This window comes from Panthera onca, chromosome B3 (genome assembly GCF_046562875.1).
Source record: "Panthera onca isolate mPanOnc1 chromosome B3, mPanOnc1 haplotype 2, whole genome shotgun sequence".
Taxonomy (NCBI): domain Eukaryota; kingdom Metazoa; phylum Chordata; class Mammalia; order Carnivora; family Felidae; genus Panthera; species Panthera onca.
The window spans coordinates 37,503,515-37,517,105 of record NC_138344.1 but is presented as its reverse complement, the minus strand read 5'-3'; the positions used below and the strand labels follow the sequence as shown (position 1 = coordinate 37,517,105).

The 13,591-nt window shown below is 41.1% G+C and overlaps 1 protein-coding gene across 14 annotated transcripts in view; it reads left to right on the top strand.

Moving 5' to 3' along the window:
- MAP2K5 (mitogen-activated protein kinase kinase 5) overlaps positions 1-13,591 on the top strand; it is a 270,908-nt gene that overhangs the window by 202,124 nt on the left and 55,193 nt on the right. For 6 of the 14 annotated variants that reach the window (XM_078448783.2, XM_078448781.2, XM_078448780.2 and 3 more), the window contains 2 exons: positions 3,927-3,953; positions 4,266-4,298. The exons of 2 other annotated variants lie outside the window; for them this stretch is intronic. In XM_078448783.2, the coding sequence (XP_078304909.1) occupies positions 3,927-3,953; positions 4,266-4,298 (60 nt within the window). The remainder of the gene's footprint in view (positions 1-3,926; positions 3,954-4,265; positions 4,299-13,591) is intronic. 6 more of the 14 variants (XM_078448784.2, XM_078448782.2, XM_081795850.1 and 3 more) reach the window with 1 other exon arrangement.

Genomic DNA, 13,591 nt, shown 5'->3' with positions numbered 1-13,591 from the left:
CTGTGTTGTGAGGTACAGGCAGTTCATCAGCCCTAACAATATTATTGTGTTCCTCTGAACTCTGCTCTCACAGCTCAGCATTTGGAAGGCAGACCTAGAATAAAGAGAGGCATTGACAAAGCTAACATTTTATATCAAGCACCCTTAGTACCACTTTTAATGTGCTGTAAAACTAGGGGCTTCACTTTCTCATGAACTGTGTGTAAAAGCAGAGGCAGTGACTGGAGGTTGACTTTGTTGCAGTCTGTTTTATGGTTGCTGTGCCCGTACGGTAATGTGATCTTGAAAAAGGTAAACAACAAAGAGTTTAGCAGTGAAAAATAAGCCTAATATAAATACAGTCGGGTACATGGCAATTCAGAATTTGAAAAATATGACCGTGGCATTAAATTTTCTGGTGGAATTAAACAGAGGAACAGAATGTAACCTTTAAGGCAATATATCTGAGACCAAGAAAGGAAAGAATATATCTAACTCTATGGTCTGTGTGGCATTCATATAAAGAAAAGCACAGTAGCTTTATTTAATTGAGAAAATGAATCAATTACAATGATGTTGTGTCCTCAAGTTCTCGTGAAATAGAAGATATAAGTCACCGCATTGTGTAACAGTGTTAAAAAGTAATTGAGTATCTTAAGCATTTTGAATCAATTTCAGGTACTGGCACTGCTACCTTAATACAAAATTTATGAAGATGATTTCACATAATATGTAGCTATCAAAGCTGTGTAATAAAACCTGGTAACAACATCTCTCTTTAAAAACCTGGGCAAAATGGTATAGTTAGAAGATCATAAAAAAGACTCTGATACTGCTGTTTCCCTCTTCCTCGTTGTAAGGAGAAAGCATTAAAATAGTAAAATTTTGTCTTCAACCATGGTTTCTTTAACCCACAGAATAGGGCAAGGTGGAGACCTCTTAAGAGTTTAGGTCATGAGGAAAAATGTTCTCCCCTGAGCTCATTTCACACAACTTATGTATTGCTGGGAACAGTGTCGCACAGTTTATTCCTGAATTTATTTTGAAACATCTCACTTAGAATGTTTGCCACATGTTTTCCTCAGAGAATGTTGTAATCCCCCCTGACTGTTGGAAATTTGTGAAAAACACTCTCTTTGCCAAAAATGGATTTCTAATTTGTTCATTACAAGTAGCCCTCCTGTTGAAGTAGATATATCTTACTAAGAATGGAGGGTGGGGGGAGAGGATCCATGTGTACTTGAAAAATAAATAAATAAAAGCCAATCTCCTGTTGGGAAGTTACCTGGGCCATTCATGAGTTTTGAAAAGGGGTATGGCTTCTTACTAAAATCCTTAGCCTCTCCAGGGTGGTAGTTAACCCTCTCTCTTCCTTTTTTTTTTTTTTTAACTTTTTTAACATTTATCCATTTTTGATAGAGAAAGAGTGAATGGGAGAGGGGCAGAGAGAGAGGGAGACACAGAATCCGAAGCAGGCTCCAGGCTCTGAGCTGTCAACGCAGAGCCCGACATGGGGCTCCAACTCACAAACTGCGAGATCATGACCTGAGCCGAGGTCGGACGCTCAACTGACTGAGCCACCCAGGCACCCCGTTTTTAAAAAAAAATTTATGTTTATTTTTGAGAGAGAGAGAGAGAGAGAGAGAGAGCGGGAGAGGAGCAGAGAGAGAGCACAACACAGAATCTGAAGCAGGCTCCAGGCTCTGAGCTGTCAGCGCAGAGCCCGATGTGAGGCTCGAACTCATGAACCATGAGATCATTATCTGAGCAGAAGTCAGAGTCTTAACTGACTGAGCCACCCAGGTGTCCCTCTCTTCCTTTTTAAAGTAAATCTTTCCCATCAGAGCATTATGCAGAAATACTCAGTGACTAGAGGAAGGAGCAGTAATTCGGCATAACATTAAGCGGGAACTACCTGAGGAGACTACGAGCCAGTCAGCCTGGGACAGAGGTTTCAGGGAGTGGTGACTGAGTAGAGCAGGGATGAGTGAGCGCCATGTTTAGTTGGGATAATACACAGGAAAGTGCTTTTTAAAACACTCAAGGACTGGTGAAGGAAGGGTCTGTTGAGAAGCCTCGTGGATGCAAAAGAAATGCAAAAACATAGTTTCTGCCCTTGAGAAGCATGCATTCTAGCTGAAAGGAACCCACCTGCCCAAATTGATTATTTACTCACTTTACCATGCCAAGAATATTTCTACAAATATATCTACAAGTATATCTACACAAATCCAGTTGTTTTGAAATCGTGCTGTGACCATAGGTAGATATGGGGGAAGAAAAGAGCACGGGAGAAGCCACAGTACCACAGCCTGTCCCTGTGGCCTTCACCCTGTCCCTGCCCCTGCCCCTGCCCTGTCCACTGGGAGGCCCAGTTTTCCCTCCAGAGGATAGAAATGACCATCCTTGCCAACCTCAGGGTACTTGTGCAGATCAAATATACATGGAAGAACTTCTTAAAACACCATTAACAGTTTTTTTTTACTTAAAAAATACACCTGGCTCTTAAACAACCATGGGTTTGAACTGCATGAGTCACTTATATGCAGGGTTTTTTTTTATAAATACAGTGCAGAACTGTAAATGTATTTTCTCTTCCTTATGATTTATTTTTTAAACTAGGCTCCACGCCCAGCATGGAGCCAAGTGCAGGACTTGAACTCACAAACCTGAGATCAAGATTGGAGCTGAAGCTGAGTCGGACACCCAGCCGACTGAGCCACCCAGGCACACCTTCCTTACGATTTTCTTAATAATTTTCTTAACTCTCTTTTCTCTAGGTTACGTTCTTATAAGAATATAGCATATAATACATCTACCATGCAAAATATGTGTTAATCGATTCCTTATTATTACTTGTTACTGGTAACACTTTTGGTCAACAGTAGGATGATTGTATCTGGGGAGTCAAAAGTTATATATGGATTTTCAACTGCACAGGGGTCAGCATCTCTAACCCCTGTGTTGTTCGGTGATCAAATGTCCTGTTACAATTATCCCTGTATCTTACTAGCTGGTTGGAGCTCAGTTATCTCAGCAAACAACTGACCCATCAATATCATACTTGGTTCCTGAAATTTTCCTTCTTAGGAAACTTAGTGCCTGGGACTTTATTTGCATTGAGTTAGTAATAACTGCAGTCATTTGTGTGGGGGTGGGGGATTGAAGTGTTTAATATTTCAGTTAGTAACTGGATGTGTTATGAATTTGGTGTCACATTTTAGTCATTTTCTAAGAGACGCGGCTTATCGGTGTTAGATGTGTGAACAGCCTGCCTTCAGAATGTTGGTTAGGAGCAGACATTTACTTGCCTCTGCTTTTTGTTCCCTGGAAAACAGTGTAAAACTTGCATGAATTTGATTTTCCCAGAGAGCACTGCTTCCCAGGAAACAGGCTGAAGGAACTTTGGAAAAGGTGGTGTCTTCACCCCACTCCTGAGTTAAAGACAAATACTTCAACCACATAATTAAAGTTTTCTTCAAAAAATAGGGGATTGTGAACAGACACTGGCAGGAATCCAAAATTCTAATTTCTGACTATGATTTAATTTCAATTTTAAATAAATCGGTTTTTAATTTAAAAAGAGTGAGCTTCATAACATTAGCAATGATTGCAACATTAAGCCCAGTGTTCACAATCTAGCAATATAAAACATTATTTATATCTGAATCGTAAACAGCCTTTTGAAATGGATTATGGTTTTTCTCCCTATTCTAATACAACCTGGAGGGTACTAAAAAGTGTTGTGTGAAATTAACATTCTGCTGACTTTCGCCTATAAATGAGAAGCGAGCTATTAACATTTGTGTATTTTCATTATGTAAATTGTGTTAACACATGCCCACAAATTGCCACCAGCAATGCAATAATTTTCTCTCAGTGATCATAATGTGTCCAAGTGAGTCATTTTGATTATGACATGCTAATTACATATTGCCTTTTTTCAGATTCAGAAAAACCAGGGATCTTTAATGGTAAGCTTTATGAGTTCAGAAAAAAATTCACTTTTCTTTTTCCTGATGGCTGCTTCCTTTGCATGCTTGAATGCCTTGTTTTAAACTTAGCAAATTGCATTTTGAAGAAAATGCAAACCTTTAACTGCCTGTATTAGATTAGGTACCATTAGAAATAATAGAACATCCTGAGCATCAATGTTTTTATAAGAGTTTGCTGTTGTTGATTAATCTTGCTATATTTTATTGCATTAATGATTTTTTTCTTTCCACTCCACTGTAAAGACATTGCACAGAGGCTAATACTTTTTCCTCTCTTCTTTCCCGTTGCAGCCTCTCCAGCTTCTGCAGTGCATTGTTGATGAGGTGAGGCATCGTCTTATGTGCTTTCACTCCTAAAGTCATTCCTAATGGTGTGGAAAGCTTATATTTTGTTTCCTAATGAAGCACAGTGCCCAACATCCTCGGAGCAAGTTGTGTTGTATGGCTCTGAGCTGTGTTACGTGGACCGGCCTTGTCCGGAGTCCCACTCTCCTGATTCTGGCCCAGAATCCCTGCCCAAACAGATTGTCCCACGGGCTGGTCCTCAGGGGTATCAGAAGCCCTAAAGACAAAACAGGATGATATCAATTCATCCTCTTCTCCCTGGCCAGATGGGGATAGAGCCGGAAATTAAAGTGGTATCATTTTTTTTTCCATAGCAGATATTTAAAGTCATTCCAGTAGGCAAGGGTCAGAGTCGAACAGCAAACATAAGCTGGATAAAATTTGTCTCCCTTGCTTTATTTACCCAAAGCATAGCGGGGTGATAAAAATGTTCCAAAGCTCTGGGTCAACAGTTCAGCCTTAATTTCCTAAATAGGCATTTTCCCCAGAACACATTCCTAACTTCTTCTGCTTTTAACCAGAACCCGCACATTTTAAGTCCTTCTACCTCTGATAATCCTTATCCATCGAGTTCCATTGTCCCTTTGCCTTCATGGAGTTAATCTACCGGCATTTCTTTCTCAGTCTACTTTTTCTACTCCTTCTTCTGAATTTAAAGTCTGTTTTTCTGTAAATTAGCAGAACACAAGGCTTGTAGTACACAATGCTCCCAATTAAGAAAACACTAATGTTTTTTAAAAACTGACTTTCTGGGCTTGGGCTTGCCTACAGGCAATGTTTATTTTTTAAACTTTAATTTTACAATATTTAAAACACTTGTAATGAAGGCGATAAATGATTCAGATAGGAAAGTTTGAAAGAAAAAAAACAAATCGTAATTCATAATTATTCCTCTCAATTAAACATCTGTATAACCAGTTATGAGATTTAGGGGAAAAAATAAAGATCCTCCTAGGAAAAAAACAAACGCGCACACATATCACAATAATAGTAAGAATGGGGCTCTAACATCCTTAATGGTTGCATCCGTCAGTCCATATATCCCCTGCAAGCCATAAACCATGTTAGTGCAAAAATGAAGGCATCGTCCTGAAACAAATGGAGGTCCCATTATCTCAAATATCAGACAGGCCCCCTGGATCTAATAGCTCATCAATATCTTCTGTCATCTTAGATTCCAAAAGCGTCCTATCCCCATCAGAATCCTCCCAATTAAACTGATTTTCCTGAGGTTCCCCCTCCAGGGTTGCTTAGGGACATTCCCAGGGAAACTTGGCTACCCAGTCAGATGCACAGACTGCTGGGCTCTCTGGACTCCACTGATCTTGCCTGGCCGGGCTCCTGAGCATTAGAACATTCAGGTACAGATACCCCTCACCAGCGATACATGCATTGCTGGTGAGCTAATTTGAAGTTTTTCTGAATCAAACAGATACTTTCATTCCTTATTTAAAGTAGTAATGATCGCTGTTAAATGTAAAATATTTCCACTTGCTTGATTTGGGCAAATCCTGAGACTTTTGAAATTATCCTAAAGAGATGTTCTAAGGCAGGATGGTCTGTGGGAAGGATAGTAGCATGTGACGTAAATGGTATGTTTTTCTTTATAGCAGTTCTTCCTCAGTTGAGAGAAAAATATAATGTAGACACCTGTTCCAGTTTATGCAAAAGACCTATTAAAAATATCTTCTTCAAGGAAACTTGCGAAATTTACACTGTATTTACTAGAACAAACATAAATTGATCTTGGAACTGAGCTGATGTTCCATGATGAGTATTAGGAAAGAATTGGCCAATTGACCTGCCTTCTGCAAAGTGCATCCTAGCTTCTAAGAAGGAAAGGATGGTGGGACTGGGAGGAGGTGTTAATTACTCTGCTTGTCCCATGTTTGTCACATTTCCCATTGCAGTGATACAGTGTTTCTCAAAGGGGAGTCTCAGGACTAACTGCATCAGAGTTACCTGAGGCTTTGGTTAAAAATGCAGATTCTTGGACTCAGATCACTGGATTCGACTTTCTAGGGGTGGAGCCCAGGAATCTACATTTGACCAGCTTCCCAGGTCACTCTGCACATTAAGGTTTGAGAACCTCTTCCATAATGTCTTTCAGGACTAAATCTGCCCTTTTAGATCCCAGAGGGCTATTAACTATCTATCTTCATTTGTACCTGACTTTTAGGCCTTCTGTTCCTGTGTGAAAATAACCAGCTAGGATTTGAGCCGTTTTACTCCTTGCGTGTGGGATATGCCCCGTTGTGAGGTGTGTGTCCAATGACAGTGTGCACTGTTGCTGTTAGAGAAAAGTCGGGTCAGAGTTAAGGGCACCACCCCTAAGGGAGCCTAGTTAGAACAAGATGGATGTATGTATTCAGAGTCATATACAAAAGAGCTAAGTAAAGCCCAGTGTAACATACTTGATTATTGTGTGGATATAGCTTGCCCTCCCAGCATAACCTGGTAAACAGTGAAGAAGTAATAAGACAAGACCAGGTGGGCGGAGGCCAGCCCTAGAACGGCCAGCAATGAATGTCAGAGCCAGTCCGGGAGTCAGGAAGTAGAATCGTGGAACAAAGCCACAGCTAGCTACCAGATGTCCAAATGGAAGACACCAAAAGTTAAACAGGAGTAAGAATCCTGAATGTGAAATCTGGACTGCGGATCAGGACCTGGAAGGATAGATAGTCAAGGCAACGAGAGAATCCAGCTCCAGTCAGAAATCAGGGCAATCCAGTTTAATTTTAGTGGGTAGAGTTTACGTGGCTTGGAACTGGCTAACTCAGGATATGCGTGATATCCTAATGATAGTGTCGATGCCTCAGACTTGCTTCTCTCAAAAGAACTTCTTCCTTTAAAATTCTTATGTAATTGGGCCCTCTCCAGTTCCTGAATACCTGTGGTGTGAAGTGCTTGATTAATTGTTAAGTGATAAGTGTCTCTGTGTATGCCACGGTGCCTTAGCCATCCGATATCTTTGGGGAATAAGATGGCCCCTATTGTCCAGATAACTGAGATTTACCACTTGAAGCTCTGACATCAATGAGAAATTTTCATTTTTAGAAAGAAGTGTTTCTAAAATGTATTTGCTCTTGGCAGCCTGTTGACAGTGTGTAATGAATATCATTTAACCTTTTCTTGATGACTCAGGTCCTTGTTTTGAACATGATACTGAGCTAAACTTTGATGTATTGATGCCCTCTGGGGTTATAAAATTGTGTGGGGCTTACCTTATTCTTCCACTGAATTTTACCAACCCCTTTGCCTGTGTTTGGCCTTGGCACTCAATAATATGTCTGGGCCTCTTGAGGTGTGTAGAGCTGTTTATTCCCAGGCTAAATAGCCCTACGTGGCTGTGCTGCTCTGCTTGGTACTCTCCTGTGCTCTGTCTCGTGATCATCCCTGCTTTCTTTGGTCACTCTTCATTCTCGACAGTGACCACCTGCTGCCCCCGTGATCTGACCATCTGTCTTCAGTCTTTGCACTGCTGATAGTGACCCTAGTAAAACTAGCAGGTGCCAAATGAAGTCAGAAACCCAAGTGGTATGTGTAAGGTCAGAGCTCATCTGAGAAGGAAGATAGAGGCTTGTGCCTCTCTTTAATGAAGTAAAATGGGTGGGCTCGCGTGCATTCATTCAGCAAATAGTTATCAAAAGTTCCTGCTGTTTGATAGCCCAAGTTGAGCAGACCATGGTGGGGACAGCCTCCAAGCCTAGAGAGATCAGGGCTTCCAGGCCAGCTGTAGACTAGGTGTGTAAGTCACGGTAGAAAGGCAGAAGCACAGCCCCGCGTCCAGATCCAATACGATGTGCTGGGACTCAGGAAGCTACTTATCCATCCAACACTCTCCCTGGTGCCTAGGGTTCTAGCTTGGCTGGCAACAAAGGACTGGCCACAATGGTGATGCGGCAGGTATGAATACAGCAATGATTTCTGGGTCACCAAATCCCAGGCTGGCTGGAGCCCACTAGTGGAGGCCATCAGTGGATTGAGGTGCTGGGAACTGCAAAGATGGAGGCAAGGACGTCACCCTTGAGCCTGCCCCTAAGTAATTCACAGACATGAGAAAGATATGGACACAGAAATGAATAGTATGGCTCAGTGTAGGGTGCGTCTGTAGAACCCAGAGACAGGAGAGTTTGTCCTGGGGGTGATAAGGAGAGGCCCTCCCCAGGGTAGGTGGCATTTAAGCTAGGTCTTAAAAAGAATGAGTAGGAGCTTCCCAGGTCAAGAGAAGAGAAAAGTAAATGTTAGGCAGAAATCCTTTTCGTGAGTCATTTTTAAGTTCACATATGTGTTTCAGAATGTTCAGGGTGTCTAAAATATGACAACCAGAAAAATGGATTATTACTTTCACTATATATATATGTTTCAAACATATTACAACTAAAAATAAATTCCTACCCAACATCTGTAGGTACTCAGGAAGACAATTAGCAAATCCCTAATTTAGACTTCTGTTTATTTACTTTACTAGTAAGAAGTGAATTCTTTTAAGTCATCTTTATACCCAGTCAGAAATATCTTCTACCTTAAAATGTTGATTTTTTTTAGAACTGCAAGGCCAACAGACACACGAAAAGATGCTCAACATCACTAATCGTCAGGGAAATACAAAGCAAAACCACGATGAGTTTTCACCTCACACCTGTCAGAATGGCTGGAATCAAAAAGACTAGAAATAACAAGTGTTGGCGAGGATGTGGAGAAAAAGGAACCCTCGTGCACTGTTGGTGGGAATGTAACTCGGTGCAGCCACTGTCGAAAACAGTATGGAGGTTCCTCAGAAATTTAAAAATAGAAATACAATACGATCCACTAATTCCACTACTGGGTATTTATCCAAAGAAAACAGAAACACTAATTTGAAAAGATATGTGCGCCTCTGTGTTCATTGCAGCATTATTTGTTGTAGCAAAGATACGGAAGAACCCAAGTGTCCACTGATAGATAAATAGGTAAAGAAGATGTGTGCGTACACACACACGCACACACACAATGGAATATTACTCAGCCATAAAAAAGAATGAGATCTTGCCATTTGTGACAACATGGATGGACCTAGAGGGTGTCATGCTGAGTGAAATAAGTCAGGCAAAGAAAGACAAATACTATATGGTTTCACTTATATATGGAATCTAAAAAAAACAAAAACAAAGAAAAGCAGAGACAGACTCATCGATACAGAGAACAAACTGGTTGCCAGAGGTTGAGGGGGGAGCAGGCAAAATGGGTGAAGAGCAGTGGGAGGTACAGGCCTCCAGATATGGAATAAATAAGTGTCAGAAATGGAAGCTATGGCATAGGGAATATATTCCCTATGAATGTACATCTCTGTGACGGTGATCGCATTGTATGGTGACAGATGGTAGCCACGCTTGTGGTGAACACAGCGTAACAGAGAGAGTTGTCAGATCACCGTGTTGTACACCTGAAACTCACATAACATTGTGTGTGTCAACTATATTCAAATAAAAAAAAAAATTAAGAACTACAAGATTTGTGAAATCCCACAATTTGTATTCTGAAATAGAAGCACAGACTTTCAGTGTTCATTACTGGGCTATAATTGGACCAGGTATGAAGACAAACAATAGGCTTGATTGTTGAAGGTGCTAGCTGAATAATTCTGAGATACACCAATTGTTCTTCCCTAATGTGAATAGAAAGGAAAAAGGGTTTGGTCTTAGGAATGACATGGCATAGCACTCTACGTAGAACATCTGGGTGGGTCTGCAGTGTTTGGAGGGAAATTTTTAGCTATCAATGCCTGGACTAGAAAGGAAGAAAGATCTCAAATCAATAACTTAACCTTGTACTGTAAGAAACTAGAAAAAGAAGAGCAAACTACACACAAAGCAAGCAAGAGGAAGGAAATAAAATTAGAGTGAAAATAAACAAAATAGATAATAAAAAATAGAGAAAATCAATGAAACCAGAAGTTGCTTCTTTGCAAAGATAAATTGACAAACTTTTAGCTAGACTGACCAAAGAGAGAGACAGAGAGAGAGAGAGAGAGAGAGAAAGACTCAAATGTCTAAATCGAGAATGTAAGGAGGCTCCTTACTACCAACCTTACAGAATTAAAAAGGTCTGTAAGAAAATGAAAAGGGGGCACCTGGGTGGCTCAGTCAGTTGAATGTCTGACTCTTAATTTCAGCTCAGGTCATAATCCCAGGGCCATGAGATCAAGCCCTGCATTGGACTGTACGCTGAGTGTGGAGCCTGCTTAAGATTCTCTGTCTCTCTGCCCCTTCTCCCCGTTTGTTCGTGTTCTCCCCCCCCTCCCTCCTTCCTTTCCTCTCTCTTCTCTCTCTCTCTCTTTCTCTCTCTCTCTCTCTTTCTCTATCTCAAATAAAAAAATAAAATGACAGGAACAATCATATGCCAGCAAATTGGATAACCGAAATGAAATGGACAAATTCCTAGAAAAACACAAACTGCCAATACTGACTCAAGAAATACAGAATCTGAGTAGAATTATGACAGTAAATAAGATTTTTTTAAAACTTCCCACAAAGGAAAGCCCAGGACCATATGGTTTCATGAGTTTGTCATGAATTGTAACAAATGTTTAAAGAAGATTTAACACCAATCCTTCTCAAACTCTCCAAAAAATAGAAGAGAACACTCCCGATCTTCTTCTATGATATCAGTAGTATCCTGATACCAAAGCCAGACTTCACAAGAAAACTTATCAATATAAATGCAAAAATGCTCAAGAAAATACCAGTAAACTGAATCCAGCAGCATATAAAAGAAATTATACATCATGACCAAGTGGGATTTATCCTCAAAATACAAGGTTGGCCCAATGAAAATCAGTCAATGTAATATACTAGATTAGTAGAATAAAGAACGAAAATCCCATGATCATCTCAGCAGATACAGAAAAAGCATTTAACAAAAATCCACCACCCTTTCTTGATAAAACACACACACACACACACACACACACACACACACACACAACGAAGTGGAAAGAGAAGGGGACTTCAACAGCCTGATAAAGAACATCTAATGCCCCACAGCTAACATCTTACTTCATGGTAAAAGACTAAAAGCTTCCCAACCTAAGATCAGGAAAAGACCAGGATGTTCACTCTCACCACTTCTGTTCAACTTTGTTCTAGAGATTCTACCCAGGAAAATTAGTCAAGAAAAAGAAAAGGTGGGGCGCCTGGGTGGCTCAGTCGGTTAAGCGTCTGACTTCAGCTCAGGTCATGATCTCGCAGTCCGTGAGTTCGAGCCCCGCGTCAGGCTCTGTGCTGACCGCTCAGAGCCTGGAGCCTGTTTCGGATTCTGTGTCTCCCTCTCTCTCTGACCCTCTCCCATTCATGCTCTGTCTCTCTCTGTCTCAAAAATAAATAAACGTTAAAAAAATTTTTTTTAAAAAGAAAAAGAAAAGGCATCCAGGTTGAAGAGGAAGATGTAAAACTATATTTAATAGATGACATGATATTTTGTATAGAAAATACACACAAAAAGACAGTTGATAAATGAGTTCAGCAGGGTTGTAGGATACAAGAACACACAAAAATCAATTGTATTTCTATACACATGTAATCCAAAATGAACTATCCAAAAATGAAATGAAAACAATTCAAGTTACTCTCTCAAAAATAGATAAACATTAAAAAAATAATAAATTTAAAAAAGGGGGCGCCTGGGTGGCTCGGTTGGACATCCAACTTGGGCTTGGGTCATGATCTCGCGGTTTGTGGGTTTGAGCCCCACGTCAGGCTCTGTGCTGACAGCTCGGAGACTGGAGCCTGCTTAGGATTCTGGGTCTCCCTCTCTCTCTGCCCCTTCTCTGCTCATGCTCTCAAAAATAGGTAAACATTATCATCAAACGAATCAAAAATAATAAAAGACTTGGAAAACCACAAAACATTATTGAAAGAAATTTAAGACCTAAATAAATGGGAAGACACCCATGTGCAGGGAATGGAAGACTTAATATTGTTAACATGGCAGTCCTCCCCAAATTGATCTCCAGATTCAGTGCAGTCTCTGTCACAATCCCAGTGGGCTCTTGCAGAAATGGATGAGCTGATCCCAAAATGCATAGGGAAATGCAAGGAACTCGGAATAGCCAAAACAATCTTGGGGAAAAAAAAGAGAGAGAAAGTTGGAGGATTCATACTTCCTGATTTCATAACTCCAAAATTACTGTACTCAAGATAGTATGGTGTTGGCATAAGGGCAGGCATATGGAATAGAATGGAGAATCCAGAGATAAACCCACACATCCATGCTCAGTTGTTTTCCAGCGAAGACGCCAAGACCATTCGGTGGTGAAAGAATCGTTTTTTTTTTTGACAAACGATGCTGGGACAGTTGGATGTCCACATGCAAAAGCATGAATTTGGACCCCTACTGCTATCATATACAAAAATTAATTCAAAAGAGGTGAAAGACCCAAATGTAAGCACTAAAACCATGGAACTCCTAAAAGGGAGCACGGATGTGACACCCAAGAGCGTAACTGAGGGAAGAAACATGGTTCTTCATCAAAATGTAGAATGTCTGTGTGTCAAAAGGTGGCATCGAAAGTGGAATCACTGCGATCACACCAGGGTTGCAGGCCAACCACAGGTCTTTTGTGCCTCAGGGCCAGAAGTGGGGGAGGTGATGGCTTTCCCTATAAGGTCTTGTGGCCAGGAAAGGGGGCTTGACAGGAAGGCCACAGTGGGGACGAGGGAAGGAAGATGGAAAGGAAGTGGCCAGCTGAGTGATAGACAAAAACTGAAGGAAGTGGGTGGGGTGGGGGGTGTTGCTGTAGGGCCTGGCCTGGGGTCCTTGACGATGAATAAAGTAAAGCTTAGGATGGGAACAGACTCTCTTGGCATCACCACCACCACCACCACCACCATCATCATCATAGCTAATAACCCATCATTACAAGCCTCCCTTTATAAGAAGTCTGTACCTTCATTGAGTCCTTATGACTCTAACCATAAATTTTAATGAAGACATACGAAAGCCTCCACTATTAGCTGCCTGATGGGCATATGCACATCATTACAGTGGCATTAAAAAGAGCCCTTATGAATGGGGACAGTCGTCCACCTCACCAAACACCTGAACTCACAAGAACTCTTCACATAGACGCAGCTCCTCTGACATTTTCTAGAAATGCCAGCAAACATGTCCCATGCTGGAAGAAAGCAGTGTTTGATGGCGGTGCCCGCCTGGCAGAAGAGGGTGGAGGTTAATCACGCGGCTAGACGCTTTGACATGAACCAGGAGAACCCAGAGGCAGCTAACATCTCTGT